Here is a 17193-nt window from a genome sequence, read left to right as displayed (position 1 = left end):
AGCCACTGAAGCTGCGAATTGAAATCCGGTCCCTGAAGCTAACCACAGTGCCGCCAAAAAAAAAAGTTTACTTTGTTGGCTATGAAACACTTTGGGAGTTGTGGAAGGCGCTATATCAATGCAAGCTGCTGCTTTCCTGTGTTCCACTTTGTGACAATATTGACAATAGGTGTAATGCCAGAGTGTGGGGAAGGGTTTCATCAAACAGGGCAGCCTGACAGTAACATACTGCTGCTGTCGGTAGAGATTACAATCTGCAATTGCTTCACTTCTGCATCATAGTACAGGGATTAAAGCCAACACAAACATTGCATCTTCTCATCAATAAGTTCATTATGTCCCCAACACACATTAGCCAATAGTAATTTACTCCTGAGTCACAACAAACGGAACACTGAAAGACAGGTTGATTTCCATCGATTTTTTTTTTAATCTGCCTTCAGGAAAAACCCAATTATTAGTCCAACAAGGCAGAGTTTCTATTTTGTTTCAGAGGATTGAGGGATTAGAAAATTCTATCCTTTCTGCTATTACTCTGATCTAACCCATTCCTTGTAAGGTATGTAATGGCCTAGTGGTATTATCACTGCACTATTAATCCAGAAACTCAGCTAGTGTTATGGGATTCGAATCCCGCCGCAGCAGATGGTGGAGTTTGAATGCACTAAAAAATACTGGGAATTAAGAGTCTGCTGATGACCGTGAAACCATTGTCGGAAAACCCATCTGGTTCCCTGATGTCCTTTAGGGAAGGAAATCGGCTGCCCTTCCCTAGGTCTGGCCTACACGTGACCCCAGAGCCACAGCAATGTGTTTGACTGTCAACTGGCAAGCTGTTCGGTTCAAGGGCAACTAGGGATGGGCAATAAATGCTGGCCAGCCAGCGATGCCCATGTCCAAAAAGAAGAAGAATTTAAAAAGGCTGAGGTATGGGACTGGGCACTCATTGGCACAGAGCAGATGGTTTTCATTCTGTATGACACTCTCTGAAATCTTCTGATAAATCAATCACTGGAAAGTGCAGAAAACCATAACATTAGGACCTACTGTCAGATTTCATCTCTCCTGCCAGGGCAGTTAGACCATAAGACATAGGAGCAGAATGAGGCCATTCAGCCCATTGAGTCTGCTCCACCATTCAATCACGGCTAATATTTTTCTCAATTCCATTCTCTTGCCTTTTCCCGTAACCTTTGATTCCCCCTATCAATCAAGAACCTACCTATCTCTGTCTTAAATACACTCAGTGACCTGGTCGCCACAGCCTTCTGTGACAATGAATTCATAGATTCACCATTCTCTGGCTAGAGAAATTTCTCCTCATCTTGGTTCTAGAGGGTTGTCCCTTTACTCTGAGGCTGTCCCTCGGATCCCAGTCTCTCCGACTAATGGGAATATCTATCCCACATCCACTCTACCCAGGCCTTTCAGTTTTCTGTAAGTTTCAGTGAGATCCCTCCCCTCCAAGTACAGACCCAGAGTCCTCAAATGCCCCTCGTGCATCAAGCCTTTCATTCCCAGGATCATTCTCGTGAACGTGCTCTGGACCCCTTCCAAGGTCAGCACATCCTTCCTTAGATACCACACCTCAGTGTCGCACTCCAAGATTGTTAACTTCTCCCAGATATTGCAGAAGGGTACTGTGCTGTGGTAGAGGAAGGGGATTGCTGGCCCAACTTGCATCCTACATTGCAATGCAGATTAAATGCTGATCCACAAGGTCTATTTTAAAATGCTATTTTATGGAAACATGGTGCAATGATTAGACAACCCATGACACTGTCAGCATACGGCAGCTCCCATCTTCAATCCCTCGCAAAGATTGATCCGGCCATGCCTTGGAGAGGTGAATCTGGGCTAAAGTTGAAATGTTTTCCCCACAGGCAATGGGGAGGGAACATAATCAAGAAAACAAGACTGCTCGTGCATATCTCCTGGCATCTGGTTACTCAATAATATGGGCAGATGTTGATAGACTTAACCCTCACAGTGATATGTGAAATTGGATAACCAAAAATCTATTTTTTTAAATTAATCTCAGAATAACTTAAGCAGCCGACAAATGAAATTTTGACCTGTGCGCCTTTTTGGTGTTGATAATGCTTTACGGGTGGCATGGTGGCATAGTGGTTAGCACAGCTGCGTCACAGTGCCAGCGACCCGGGTTCAATTCCCACCTTGGGTCACTGTCTGTGTGGAGTTTGTACATTCTCACCATGCCTGCGTGGGTTTCCTCTGGGTGCCCCGGTTTCCTCCCACGTTCCGTAAGACATGCTGGTTATGTCCACTGGCCGTGCCAAATTCTCCCTCAAAGTACCCGATCAGGTACCGGAGTGAGGTGACTAGGGGATTTTCTCAGTAACTTTGTTGCAGTGTTAAGTGCCGGGGGTGTGGGGTTAGCAGGGTATAAATGAGGGGTTATGGGAATAAGGCCTCTGGTCAGTGCAGACTGGATGGCCTGAATGGCCTCCTTCTGCACTGTAGGGATTCTGTGACATTAATGTAAGCCTGCTTGTGGCACTAGTAAATAAACTTTAAAACTGTAATGATGCCATTTGGAGTGAGGAGCAGAGACTGATGTGGGAAGAGCACATATTGGGCAGAAAGAAAGTGATGCTTAAAATAATGAAAGTGTTACTGCGTTTAAATAAAATAGTCTTCCAGATATGTGAGGAGGTGGGGAACCGATGGAAAATCATTGTACTGTGAAAAACATCAGCCGCAAACTTTCTATTCGGTCTTCCTTTTTATAGACACCAGTTGGACTTTGCAATATCATTGCAATTGTTCCAACACAGAACGGCTGTAAATTGCATCCTATATGTGGTTCATTGCGCATTATACAGAGCTACATTGCAACAAAGGGAGGGGGGTGTAAGTCTCACACGACACCTGCAGGTGGTGCTGTCAGCTCATGCTGTGTAGAGTAGAACATTGCCGTGTTTGACAACCAATGGAACAGTCGCCACCTGCAGGCAACACACTGCAAGGCAGGGTGCCAGGATCTTCCTTCCAAAACTTCCATGTTGGACATTGATCTTGATTTATTTCTCTGAGTGTTTCACTCACGCTGATAGAAGCAGTGCCAGCTTGCTGGCTTTGCTTGACGACCTGCAAATGATTTTTTTTTCTATACAAGAACAAGGCATTATTATTAATAATAATGAAGGGGTAATGAAGACAGCACCATGGTTTGTTATGGTAAAGGCTTGGGCAGGTTTGATCTTTGTGCATAGTTTTGTAGGAAGGTGGCACCTTTGAAATTATGCATAAACCTCATTGTCACTTCACAGCACCAGGTTCTGGTCAACCTGATGGTGGAATGAAATTGTGTAACTCGGACTTGCTAACTGAAAAGAAGCCAGTGAGTGGGAGAGTCAGAGACCTTGCAAAAACACCTCTTTGTTTGGAAAATAAATGACCAAATTTCATGACTATTCATGAAAAGACTTTATTGAAAATGTGATGCCTCTCACATTGGGGGCCAAGAGTGCAGGGGTGCATTCAGTGCTAAACACTGGAGCCTAATGAGGAGTGGGTGGGGGGGTTGTCAGTTTGAGGGGTTCCCAGGCTCAGTTCCTCTTTTTTAATATCAAAAAGTCAATGCCCTATTCATTGTTCAGAACAAAGTCTCACAACTCCAGGTTAACATCCAACAAGATCATTTGGAATCACAGGCTTTCGGAATCACTTACCTGGTGAAGGAGCAGCGCTCTGAAAGCTCGTGATTCCAAATAAACCTGTTAGACTTTATCCTGATGTTGTGAGACTTCTCACTGTGCCCACCCCAGTCCAACGCCAGCATCACCACATCATTGTTTTTACCCGCTGGCAGGCCAGTATTTATTGCCCATCCCGAGTTGCCCGAGGGCAGTTGAGAGCCAACCAATTGCCGTGGCTCTGGATTCACATGTAGGCCAGACCAGGTAAGTATGGACTTCCTTCCCTAAAGGACATTAGTGAACCAGATAGGTTTTTCCAACAGTCAATAATGGGTTCAAGCTCACCAATAGATTCTTAATTCCAGATACTCTTTTTCTTAAATTCAGATTCTACAATCTGCTGTGGCAAGACTCAAATCTCGATCTCTAGAACATTAGCAGAGTTTCTGGATTAATAGTCTAGCGATAATACCACTCGGCTATCTGTCTCCCCATATTAATCCCTATTGCCTTCTGTTTATTTCCTCCATCAGTGTCAAACGGTTGTAAGGAGGGGGGGCGCACTTGATTGATGTGATGTTTTGGCTTTCTGTTAGTCTGTGGTGCTGCCTGACAATGGGATGTTCACACAGGATTGGTTGGGGTGGTGCGAGCTTGTATGAACTTGTGTGCAGTGAATGGAAGCATTGAGCACTGGGTGCACAACATGAGGGCACTGGGAAGGCAAAAATAAAACCACAAGTATACAGATCTGGTCAGTTTTTTTCATTAACTGATTAGTGTACATCAGGACTTCAATCCGATTCTGGAATTTGAAAAGGGATCACATTTGATTCACTATTCTTCCTCTCAGCTATTTATGACTACAACTTGCTGCAACATTTGTAAAGTGCCTGGCACATTCCAAGTAATTTGAATGATATTTTGAGCTGCCTGGTGCAGACCAACCAGCACCATGTAAAACAGCTGAGTTTTAAACATACCCCTTTCAAGAAACATGATAAAAATCTGTTTCTTAAAATCACAGTATCATATGTCCAAGGACATGAAAGATGCTGTATGGGGAACTTTTTTAACTATTCATTGGACAACACTGTACAGTGTATTTTAACTGATACTGAATACCCAGTTCTTGTAGCTAACAGTTAATTGTGACCATCATAATTGTGATTGTATGAAATTTAATTCAAAACCAGCAATTTTGAAAGATATCACAGGAACTGTTATCAAAACTAAAAAGAAGCTGTTATGATTTTGAGAGGAAGCCAATAACTAATTCTCAGGTGATTGCCACTATTCTTTTATGCATGCAGATAATTTATGCTGCGGGAGTGTTTTAGTTTAAAGTTGATTTATTAGTGGTACAAGTTGGCTTACGTTTACACTGTAATGAGGTTATTGTGAAAATCCCCTAGTCACCAAATTCTGGTGCCTGTTCAGATATACTGAGGGAGAATTTAGGATGGCCAATGCACCTAACCAGCGTGTCTTTCGGACTGTGGGAGGAAACCGGAGGATACCCAGGCAGACAAGGGCAGAACATGCAGACTTTGCAAAGACAGTGATGCAAGTCTGGAATTGAACCCAGGTCCCTGATGCTATGAGGCGCTAACCACTGTGCCATCCTCACAAAGGCAGAAGTTTAACATTATTAACCACTCCTGCTTCTTGTTCGGATGGGAGTGATAGGTTATCGGGGAGTAGGCAGGATGCAGAAATGAAGTTATCATCAGATCAGTTCTTACTAAATGGCAGAATGGGGGCTGAATGGCCTGCTTCAGCTCTATGTTCATACGAATTTTATTTAAATGATGCAAATGAATTAACCATTAAAGCACATTCTATAAAATAACAACCCAACAATAAGCTACACTGTTCACTGGTACTTCATGGCTACACAAACGAGAGTTCTTACTTTGCATCCCCATCTAGATTTCACATTCCTGTGCCACTTTTTCCTTTTGCTACTGTACATTTTCTCTTGTGTGACTATGGTTTCTTCCCTCATCATACATTCAACAGGCTGACAATGCTGTATCTCCTGCTTTTCATCATGAGTTCCCTGTGTGTTATACGTGACCCCGAAGTCACTGAAAACTTGCGATTCTGTCATTTATTTCAAACGTTCATGGAATGTAGTCATCTGCAGCTTTTATTGCCAATTCCTAGACAACTGAGTGGCTTTTTCAGACATTTCAGGGGGCGTTAAAGAGACAAGCCTCATTGCTGTGGATTTGAAGTCACTTGTAGGCCAGACCATGGCGGATTTCAGAGAATCGTAGAATCCCTCCAGTACAGGAGGAGGCCATTTGGCCCATCGAGTCTGTACCGACCATAATCCTACCCTGGCCTTATTCCTCTAATCCTACGCATTTATCCTGCTAATCCCCCTGACATCAGATACAACTGAACATAGCTAATCAGCCTAACCTGCACATCTTTGGACTGTGGGAGGACCCAGAGGAAACCCATGCAGACACGGGGAGAATGTGCAAACTTCACACTAGACAGTGAGCCGAGACTGGAATTGAACCCAGGTCCTTGGCGCTGAGAGGCAGTACCGCTAACCACTGTGCCTGACGCACCTAAAGGGATGATAGTGAATCAAATGGATCTGTTTATAACAACAATCTGGAACTTTTATGATCGCCATTACTGATATTTAAGTCATTATTCCACATTTTATTCAATTCACTGGATTTACATTCTCCAGGCATCATGGTGTGAATTTGACCCCAATTCTCCAGATCATCAATGTGAGCCCTTGGATGTGTAATTCAGTCATATAACCATCATTCCAGTCTTCCTTCATTTTGAAACACCCCCCTCTTCAATATTCTGCTCCAAAGCAGGTCCAGATTTTCACATCTTGTATTGTATCTTTCTTTCCCCATTCCAGACAGCAAGCAGTGAACCTGAGCTGAACCCGCTCTCTTGCTCCAACACCTACTCCTACTGCCCAGACACAAAAGTTGATCAAGAGTATCCAAATAATGTGCTTTCTAATGCTTAATGAAGTTTACAGTTTTCATTGTTTTTTTTACAAAGTCACACCCTTTAGGTATAATTTTGCAACTGTGTACAGTTCTGGTCACCCTATTATAGACAGGATATTATTAAACTAGAAAGAGTGCAGAAGAGATTTACTAGGAAGCTATCAGGACTCAATGGTCTGCGTTATGAGGAGAGGCTGGATAGCCTCAGACTTTTTTCTCTGGAACGTAGGAGGCTGAGGGGTGACCTTATAGAGGTCTGTAAAATAATGAGGGGCATAGATGAGCTAGATAGTCAATATCTTTTCCCACAGGTAGAGGAGTCTAAAACTAGAGGGCATTGGTTTATGATGAGAGGGGAGAGATGCAGAAGTGTCCAAAGGGGCAATTTTTTCACACAGAGAATGGTGAGTGACTGGACCAAGCTGCCAGAGGTAGTAGTAGAGGCGGGTACAATTTTGTCTTTTAAAAAGTGTTTAGACAGTTACAGAGTAAGATGGGTATAGAGGGATATAGGTCAACTGAGGACAATTGGGACCAGTTTAGGAGTTTAAAAAAAGGGCAGTATGGACAAGTTGGGCTGAAGGGCCTATTTCAATGCTGTAGACCTCTATGACTCCATAACTTCTGTATGCCCCCTGTAATAAGACTACAGAATCAGAAGCCCATTCACCAAAACCCCTTTATTTACAATTCCAACAGCAGGACACAGAGTGCGAGCAGTCTATCCTCGGGACTGCCAGAGGAACTGATATTCCCAGTCACATACAAGGATAGATAGGCCCATCAATTGACTCCTTAATCAGAGAGTTCATTTTCCAATGGTCCAACCTCAATGGTCTAATTGAAGTCATTACACCCTCAAATCATACAGCATGGAGGAAAAACCATTCAGCCTAACATGCAATGCTAGCTCTTCAAATGAACTATACCATGAGTCCCACTCCCCTGTTTCTGCCCATAGCCCTGCAAATGCCTCCTTTCCATGCATGTATTAATAGTATACGTCAAGTAATATGAACTAAATAACATTTCAAACTAAAACACAAACTTCCAAAATGTTTTTGGGCAGAAAGGGAGTTGGCCTCAGAAAGAAGAGCAACTTGAAATCCAGATTACTGCCCCCTTCTGGTGTGGAGTACGAAGCCATCTCAGTGCTTACTCCCACGCAGAGTAATCTAAAGGGAAATGTTTCTGAAGTAACATCTTTTAGAGAAGAAAGCTTTCCCTTGCAGAAGTGTTCAATAAATCTTTTGTCTGCTTCATGTGCAGAAAGCTAATACATCCCTGATCTGGATAAATCTGTCATAGGTAGTAATAGAGGCAGGTACAATTTTATCCTTTAAAAAGCATTTAGATAGTTACATGGGTGTGATGGGTATAGAGGGATATGGGCCAAATGCGGGCAACTGGGATTAACTTAGGGGTTTTTAAAAAATAAATAAGGGCGGCATGGACAAGTTGGGCCGAAGGGCCTGTTTCCATGCTGTAAACTTCAATGGCTCTAAATATCATTCTTTCTGCCTGCATCTAGAATTATAGAATCTCTACAGTGCAGAAGGAGGCCATTCAACCCATCGAATCTGCACCAACCACAATCCCACTCAGGCCCTATTCCTGTAACCCTACACACTTACCCTGCTAATCCCCCTGACACTAAGGGGCAATTTAGCATGGCCAAGCCACCGAACCCACACATCTTTGGAACGTGGGAGGAAACCAGAGCACCTGGAGGAAACCCACCCAGACACGAGGAGAATGTGCAGACGCCACACAGTGACCCAAGCCAGGAATTGAACCTAGGTCCCTGGTGCTGTGAGGCAGCAGTGCTAACCACTGTGCCACCATGTCGTGTGTTATGATGATTAATGTTCTGTATTTGCTGTCACATTGGCTGTGACGAGATTTGCTCTCCCTGGAGACAGGGAAAGACCACTATCTAAATCCCATCCTTTGCATGTTACTGGGAACCACTAGTAACGCAGTGGCACAGTGGTTAGTACTGCTGCCTCACAGCACAAGGGATCTGGGATGGAGTCTCGGCTTGGGTCACTGTCTGTGCAGAGTTTGTATGTTGTCCCCGTGGGTTTCCTCCAGGTGCTCTGGTTTCCTCCCATAGTCCGAAAGATGTGCTGGATGGGTGCATTGGCCACGGTAAATTCTCTCTCAGTGTACCTAAACAGGCGCCGGAGTGTGGTGACTAGGGGATTTTCACAGTAACTTCATTGCAGTGTTAATGTAAGCCTACTTGTGACACCAGTAAATAACTAAACTTTATTCTATGTTTTTCCACTTTTATCAGTTCAGGCTGACTGAGGTTGCATTTCCATTGTAAGCCACAAGGTGGCAGAGGTGGCCTGCATTGCAACAAAATTGAGTCCTCTTTGCGAACGGCAATGAATATAATGTCCCTCTTCTGGGTATTGCCAAAAATAGAACACTGAGGATGTATTGATAGGCTCCGAACAAAGTCCATATACTATTGTGAATGGCACATAACAACTTAGTTCTGTACCATTGATTTAAATGTTATGCGCCAAGGACCCAGGTTCAAGTCCCAGCTTGGGTCGCTGTCTCTGTGGAGTTTGTACTTTCTCCCGCTGTCTCCGTGGGCTTCCTCCGGGTGCTCCGGTTTCCTCCCACAGTCCAAAGACGTGCACGTTAGATGAATTGGCCATGCTATCTTGCCCCTTGGTGTCAGAGGAATTAGAAGGGTAAATATAAGAACATAAGAAATAGGAGCAGGAGTAGGCCATCTAGCCCTTCGAGCCTGCCCCGCCATTCAATAAGATCATGGCTGATCTGAAGTGGATCAGTTCCACTTTCCTCCTTTCTCCCCATAACCCTTAATTCCCTTGCCTATCAAAAACCTATCTACCCGTGACTTAAATATATTCAACGAGGCAGCCTCCACCACTTCAATGGGCAGAGAATTCCAGAGATTCACCACCCTTTGAGTGAAGAAGTTCCTCCTCAACTCCGTTCTAAACTGTCCCCCGCCTTATTTTGAGGCTGTGCCCTCTAGTTCTGCTATCCTTCCTGAGCGGAAAGAATCTCTCTACCTCTACCCTATCCATCCCCTTCATTACCTTATACGTCTCTATAAGATCCCACTTCAGCCTTCTAAACTCCAACGAGTACAGGCCCAGTCTATTCAATCTCTCTTCATAGTCTAACCCCCTCATCTCCAGTATCAACCAGGTGAATCTTCTCTGTACTCCCTCCAAGGCCAATATACCCTTTCGCAAATAAGGGGACCAAAACTACACACAGTATTCCAGTTGCGGCCTCACCAGAGCCTTGTACAGTTGCAGCAAGACCTCCCTGCTTTTATATTCCATCTCCCTCACGATAAAGGCCAACATTCCATTCACCTTCTTGATCACCTGCTGCACAGGTGGGATATGTGGGATTAATGGGATAGGGTCTGGATGGGATTGTTGTCGGTGCAGACTCAATGGGCCAAATGGCCTCCTTCTGCACTCTCGGGATTCTACAATTCTATTCAATATACAGTATCAGTATATACTAATTCCAGGGCTATGGACAGAGATCTTTCAAAGGGCTAGCATAGGCACAGTGGAGTGATTGGCCTCCTTGTTTGCATTGTGATCCGTGATTCTATGAATAACATTCAATCAAAACCACCAGAGAACTTAGCTTGACGCATTGGGAGAGAGGTTCTGAATTTGAACCTCAAGAGCTGGTCTCAGCATGTCCACAGAAAGTGCCAATTGCAGGATTTTTCACAATTCCTGGTGGATAAAAATAAATAAATGAGACCTTTTTTTTGAAAAAAAATACTCGGTGTATCTGAGAGAAGCTGTCTGACCAAGGCCACCTTGATTAGTACATAAGGAAAAGGGGGGAAGTCTACTGAGTGAATGCGTTGTGTCTCAGAATCAGCAAGTCATTTGTGTATTATTCCAGAGTCCCAGAAATACTGTTTGGAATTCAATCGTACAGATCACAGGGCTTGTGCAAGATTTTAAAAAAACATAACCATATTATCATAGAATCAGGATGGTGTGTGACTTGCAGGATAACTTGTGGATGATGGTGTTTGAACCATAGAATTATAGAATCCCTACTGGGCAGAAGGAGACTGTTCAGCCCATTGAGCCTGCACTGGGCAACAATCCCACCCAGGCCCCATCCCCGTAACCCCATGTATTTAGAGAAAAAATGCAAAGGGTCATCTGGGCTCTAAAGGTCAGCTCTTTTCTCTCCTTACAGATGCTGCCAGACCTGCTGAGATTTTCCAGCATTTTTTCTTTGGGTTTCAGATTCCAGCATCCGCAGTAATTTGCTTTTACCCCATGTATTTACCCTGCTGATCTCCCCTGATACAAACGGGCAATTTAGCCTGGCCAATCAACCTAACTGCACATCTTTGAGCTGCATCTTTACATTGCATCCCCTGCCCTTTTCCTTCTGGACAGCTGTGGTTGTGACATTGGAAGGTGCTGTTGTGTTAGTTTCTTCAGTGCGTCTTGTGAATGGCACACACTGCGTCAGTGGAGGAAGGAGTGAATATTGAAGGGGTGCCAATCGTGCGGGCTGTCTGGTCCTGGATGGTGTTGGTTTACCGCAACACTTCTTGGTCGACGGTGTAGAGTCAGCCCAAGCAGCAGTCTAATAATTTGTCCGCGGTTATGTTCCCAGGATATGGTGCAATGCAGCGAAGTGCTCTGCAGGCTCTGCTGCACAGTTAACAAACCACAGTGACTAGCATACTGATCACCGGCATTAGCGAGTAACCAGGTAATATCAATTCTGACAAAGTCAACAAACTTCAGCCCCTCCTCTCTCATTGACAAGAAGGAAATGAGTTTTGTTGGTAGCAAGGAAAAGCAGGAATTCCTTGTGCGTTGAGCAATTCTGACAGTTTTATTCTGCTCGGAAGGTTATTGAACCATTATAGCAGCATGGCGGAGTCTAGTGACGATCCTCACTATCTGACAGCACATACAAATATTTCCACCGGGGTACGGGGGACAAGAGGTGAGGGATAGAAACCCCAAGTTGCTTAGATTCGCCCATCCCAGTCCCCGGAGGCATCACTCCTAATCACTAGAATAGAATAAAATAGACCGGCCACAATCCCACCCAGACTCTATTCCTGCAACCCCACATACTTACCCTGCTAATCTCCCTGACACAAGGGTTAATTTAGCATGGCCAATCCACCTAACCTGCACATCTTTGGACTTTGGGAGGAAACCGGAGCAGCTGGAGGAAACCCACGCAGACATGGGGAAGAATATGCAAACTCCAAACAGACAGTAGTCCTAGGCTGGAATTGAACCCGGGTCCCTTGCGCTGTGAGGCAACAGCTGACTAACTAGCCTTCCCATAGATAAATTCTGATATGCTGGAAACTGTGACCCTCCTGATCTGTACCACAGTGGGGCGGAATGGCTTGAGATTTATCTCGATCATCGTAAATAGGGCTTAAAATAAACATGCTCAGTTATCTGACCTTCCGTTCTATCCACTCACCTCTCCCACTGTATAATTCATAGGATCACAGAGTGCAGGGTTATCACTGCTGCTTCATAGTGCCAGGGACCCGGGTTCAATTCTGGCCTCAGGTAACTGTCTTTGCACATTCTCCCCATGTCTGCACAGGTTTCCTCCAGGTGCTCCAGTTTCCTTCCACAGTCCAAAGCAATGCAGGTTAGGTTGATTGGCCTTGATAATTTGATCCAAATGTCAGCGACTTAGGAAAGTAAATATGTGGGGTTACGAGAATAGGGCCTGGGTGGGATTGTGATTGATGCAGAATCAATGAGCCAAATAGCCTCCTTCTACTGTAGGGATTCTAACAGGCCCTTCAGCCCATCAAGTCTGCACCAACATGAGAGAAGTACCTGGGCCAGAATTCTCCCATCCCATCCACCACTTGAATTTTAGCGGGCTGGCTGCGGAGAATGTGAAACGCCACTGATGGTCGGGCGGGAATTTCCAGCTTTTAAACCAGTGTGGCCGGAGAATTCCGCCCCTAAACTCCCACGTAATCCCATCTACCAGCACATGGCCTAGAGCCTTGAATGTTACGACATGCCGAGTGCTCATTCATTACATTTCTCTCCCTCTTCAGTTCTGTGGGAGGGTCATACGGACTCGCAACGTTAACTCTGTTTCTCTCTCCACAGACCGGCTGAGTTTATCCAGCATTTTCTCCCTTTTATGCTCAATTGCTCATCAGTTGCAACTGAGGTGAAGAGCATGGCGATTCTGCAAACCTCATGCAATCTGTGAAGATTTAAATGCCGGGCCTGGATCAGGAATATATCTGATTATAGCCACATGCATTAAGCACCACAAGATCCTGGTTTCAACTGCACTGAGGGTTTTGTACAATAATCTAATGTCTTGTTGAACGAGCCAAGGTCATTCAGGCTATATTTTAAAACCAATGCTTACCACGTCAGCGTACAGATAATAAAATAAAAAACCTGAGTACACTTGAGTGTTTTATCAGTGGCGTGAAGGACAATATCAGTGCTGTTCTCATCTGACAGCAATTAATCAAATGTACTTGTGTCAATATTTTTCTCCCGCAGTCAGTTACGAAGAGCGTTTGTGGTAATCCTGCCTGACTGCTGGGTGTGCATGGGTAAAACAGTAAATACAAAGTGTTGTTTCAGTGCACTTTGAGCGCCCCGCTTCATCTGTGCAGTTTCTGAAATCAAGTCCAAACAGGAGGCAACTTTTCTTTTCCAGCCGCTTCACATTTCAGTGGGATAATGATTTGCTGAGGTCTGAGATTCTGCTAGGCTGTGTGGTTTGATGGGAAATAGGTGCAGGAGTAGGCCATTTGGCCCTTCGAGCCTGCACTACTATTCAAGGGGATCCATGGCTGATCATGCACCTTCTGTACCCCACTCCCACTTTCTCTCCATACCCCCTGATCCCTTTAGTCACATCCAGCTCCCTCTTGAACATATCTAATGAACTGACCCCAATAGCTTTCTGTGATAGAAAATTCCACAAGTTCACAACTCTCTCAGTGAAAAAGTTCTTCCTCATCTCAGTCCTTAATGATTTACCCCTTATTCTTAGACTGTGATCCCTAGTTCTGGACTTCCCCAACACCAGGAGCATTCCTCCTGCATCTAGCCTGTCCAGTCCCATCAGGATTTTATATATTTCTATGAGATCCCCTCTCATTCTTCTAAATTACAGTGAGTACATATGTCAGTCCACTCATTCTGGTCTGGTGAACCTTCACTGGATTCTCTCAATCTGGGCTCTCGATGGCACAGTGGTTAGCACGGCTGCTTCACGGCACCAGGGACTGGGGTTCATTTCTGGCCTTGGGTCACAATCTGTGTGGAGTTTACACTTTCTCCCTGCGCCTGTGTGGGTTTCGTCCGGGTGCTCCGGTTTCCTCCCACAGTCCAAAGATGTTGCTGGTTAGGTGAATTGGCCATGCTAAATTCTCCCTCAGTGTACCCAAACAGGCGCCAGAGTGTGGCGACTAGGGGATTTTCGCAGTAACTTCATTGCAACGTTAATGTAAGTCTACTTGTGATTAATGAATAAACTTTAAACGTTTTGAGCCAGGAATTGAACGCAAGTCCCTGGCACTGTGAGGCAGCTGTGCTAGCCACTGTACCACTCTTGATGGGCCAAGTGGCCTCCTCCTGCACTGTACAAATTCTCCGATTCTACGTTCCACCTCAGTTGCACCATGGCAGATGGTGAAATTTGAATTCAACTAAAATTGTAATTGGCCATGAAAACCATTGTTGTAAAAGCCCACTTGGTTCACTAATGTCCTTTAGGGAAGGAGATCTGTCATCTTTACCTAGTCTGGCCTACAGAGCCAAAGCAATGTGGTTGACTCTCAACTGGAAGGTAGTCAGGTGTGGGCAATAAATGCTGGCCCAGCCAACGACACTCATGTCCACAGGGTGCGAACAGTGGGGAAATCCCATTGATGGTAACAGGATCAGAAGATCCCGCCACTGGTCAATGGTGGGTTGCATCCATCACCGCAAAACATGCCACAGAATTCCAACACCCCCGCCCCCCACTCCTCCCAGAGGGTGGGTGATTTTCATTTGCCATTCACCCTTTTCCCATAAACCTTGGAAATTAGCTGGGCAAAGAGGAGGATGGGGGAAATTTTGGCCATTCAGTGACAACTTTAGTGTCCTTGTGCATCAGTCACTGAAAGTAAGCATGTAGCTACAGCAGGCAGTAAAAAATGGTATGTTGGCATTCATAGTGAGATGAGTTGAGACTAGGGATAAGGATGTTTTGCTGCAGTTGTATAGGGCATGGAGTGAGGCTACACCTGGAGAATTGTGTGCAGCTTTGGTGTCCTTATCTGAGGAAGGATGTCTTTGCTACAGAGGGAGTACAGCGAAAGGTTTACCAAGCTGATTCCTGGGATAGCAGGTCTGTCATATGAGGAGACTCTAAGTAGGTTAGGATTATAATCACTGGAGTTTAGAAGAGTGAGATGGGATTTCATAGAAACATACAAAATTCTAACAGGGTTAGACAGGGTAGATTCAGAAAGAATGTTCCCAATGGTGGGGGGAGTCCAGAGCTAGGGGGTCATAGTTTGAGAATAAGGGGTAAACGTTTTAGAACTGAGATGAGGAGAAATTTCTTCACCTAAATGGTAGTAAATGTGTAGAATTTTCTACCACAAAATGTAGTTGAGGCCAAAATGTTGTGTGATTTCAAGTCAAAATTAGATATAGCCCTTGGGGCTAAAGGGACCAAGAGATATTGGGGGGAAGGCCGGATCAGAATATTGAATTTGATGATCAGCCTTAATCAAAACGAACGGTGGAGCAGGTTCAAAGGGCGGAATGGCCTTCTCCCACTTCTGGTTTCTATGTTAACCAAAATTACTGTCAAAATTAGGTGAATGAATTGTGAAGTTGCCATTCTTGTCCTCCAATCATGAAGTAGAAATGGGTGTCAAACACCTATGAGCAAACAAGACAGGTGAGAAATAAGAAATCATAAGAAATCCACTAAATAAATTGAAAGAACTTTGCAAAAACATATTTAATATTTACTTTAACTCCTGAAACATAAATTTCCACGTGTTGTTGGCAGGATTGTGGAGCTAAAATCTTTGTTCTTTGACGTTTGACATGTCCAGTTGTGTTGACAGAGGTAATGTAACAATGAATTTGGGTTTGTACTCACCATACGGTCATTGTGTCCTTTTTCAGTTCGGATTCACCTTTCAGTATTGAGGGTACAAGACTACAGCGAAGATCTGAGTCCCCCGACTCGAAGAAACGACGCATACACAGGTGTGATTTTGAAGGCTGCAATAAGGTGTACACAAAAAGCTCCCATTTGAAAGCACACAGGAGGACGCATACAGGTAGGAGGCTATAACAGATCGCTGCGATACAAGATTTTCAACATGAAAGTGTTACAAATGAACATCAGTGAATAGAACTAGGCCATGGCAGAGAAATATTAGGACAATGAACACAGAGTTTGTTGAAAAGATGCATCTTAAAGCCAGAGAGAAATAGGTGGTTTGACATCAGGATTTGATTTGATTTATTATTGTAACATGTATTGAGATGCAGTAAAAAGTATTGTTTCTTGCGCACTAAACAAACAAAGCATACTGTACGTAGAGTACAGGGGTAAAGTTTATTTATTAGTCACAAGTAGGCTTACATTAACACTGCAATGAACTTGCTTTGAAAATCCGCCAGTTGCCACACTGAGGGAGAATTTAGCATGGCCAGTGCACCTAACCAGCACATCTTTGGATTGTGGGAGGAAACCGGAGCACCCAGAGGAAACCTGCAGAGACATGGGAGAGCTTACAGATCTACACAGACAGTGACCTGAGGCTGAAATCGAACGCAGATCCCTGATGCTGTGAGGCAGCAATGCTAACCACTGTGCCACCAACCCACCCCAGGGAGAGAGAAGGAAGAGGGTGCATAATATAGTGTTATAGTCACAGCCAAGGTGTAGAGAAAGACTAACTTAATATAAAGTAAGTCTATTCAAAAGTCTGATGGCAGCAGGGAAGAAGTTGTACTTGAGTCGGTTGGTACATAACCACAGACTTCTGTATCTTTTTCCCGAAAGAAGAAGATGGAAGAAAATATGTCCAGGATGTATGGTAAAATTGATAAAAGCAAAATATTGCAGGTGCTGGAATCTGAAACAAAAATAGGTCATGCTGGAAAAACTCAGCAGGCCTTAGAGCATCTGTGGAGAGAGAATAGAGTCAGTGTTTTGAAACGTTGGCTCTATTCTTCTCCACAGGCTCTGTCAGACCTGCTGTGATTTTCCAGCATTTTTTGTCTTTTTGTTGTAGAGTTGATGTTGCCTTAGGCATTGTTTTTAGGCCAAAGGGACAAGTGGAACACAAAAAATGTCAGATACAGCAGAGAATTAGAACAAAAGATCAATTTTTATATTCATTAATTCATCAAAGGTTTATTTATTGAAAATCAGCTTCCATCATAGCCAAAGGCAAAATTGAGGTCAGTTTTACAATCAAATCATTTTTCCTATTAAAATACAAA

The 17193-nt window shown here is 44.2% G+C and overlaps 1 protein-coding gene across 2 annotated transcripts in view; it reads left to right on the top strand.

Moving 5' to 3' along the window:
* LOC145349531 (Krueppel-like factor 12) overlaps window positions 1–17193 on the top strand; it is a 240681-nt gene that overhangs the window by 202021 nt on the left and 21467 nt on the right. For both annotated transcript variants that reach the window (XM_080198109.1, XM_080198107.1), the window contains one exon: window positions 15862–16019. In XM_080198109.1, the coding sequence (XP_080054235.1) occupies window positions 15862–16019 (158 nt within the window). The remainder of the gene's footprint in view (window positions 1–15861; window positions 16020–17193) is intronic.

Source organism: Carcharhinus amblyrhynchos, chromosome 10, assembly GCF_965287045.1.
Source record: "Carcharhinus amblyrhynchos chromosome 10, sCarAmb.v2.hapA, whole genome shotgun sequence".
In the NCBI taxonomy this organism is placed as follows: Eukaryota; Metazoa; Chordata; class Chondrichthyes; order Carcharhiniformes; family Carcharhinidae; genus Carcharhinus; species Carcharhinus amblyrhynchos.
The sequence above is the reverse complement of the archived record's forward strand: the minus strand, read 5'-3'. Positions and strand labels throughout refer to the sequence as shown.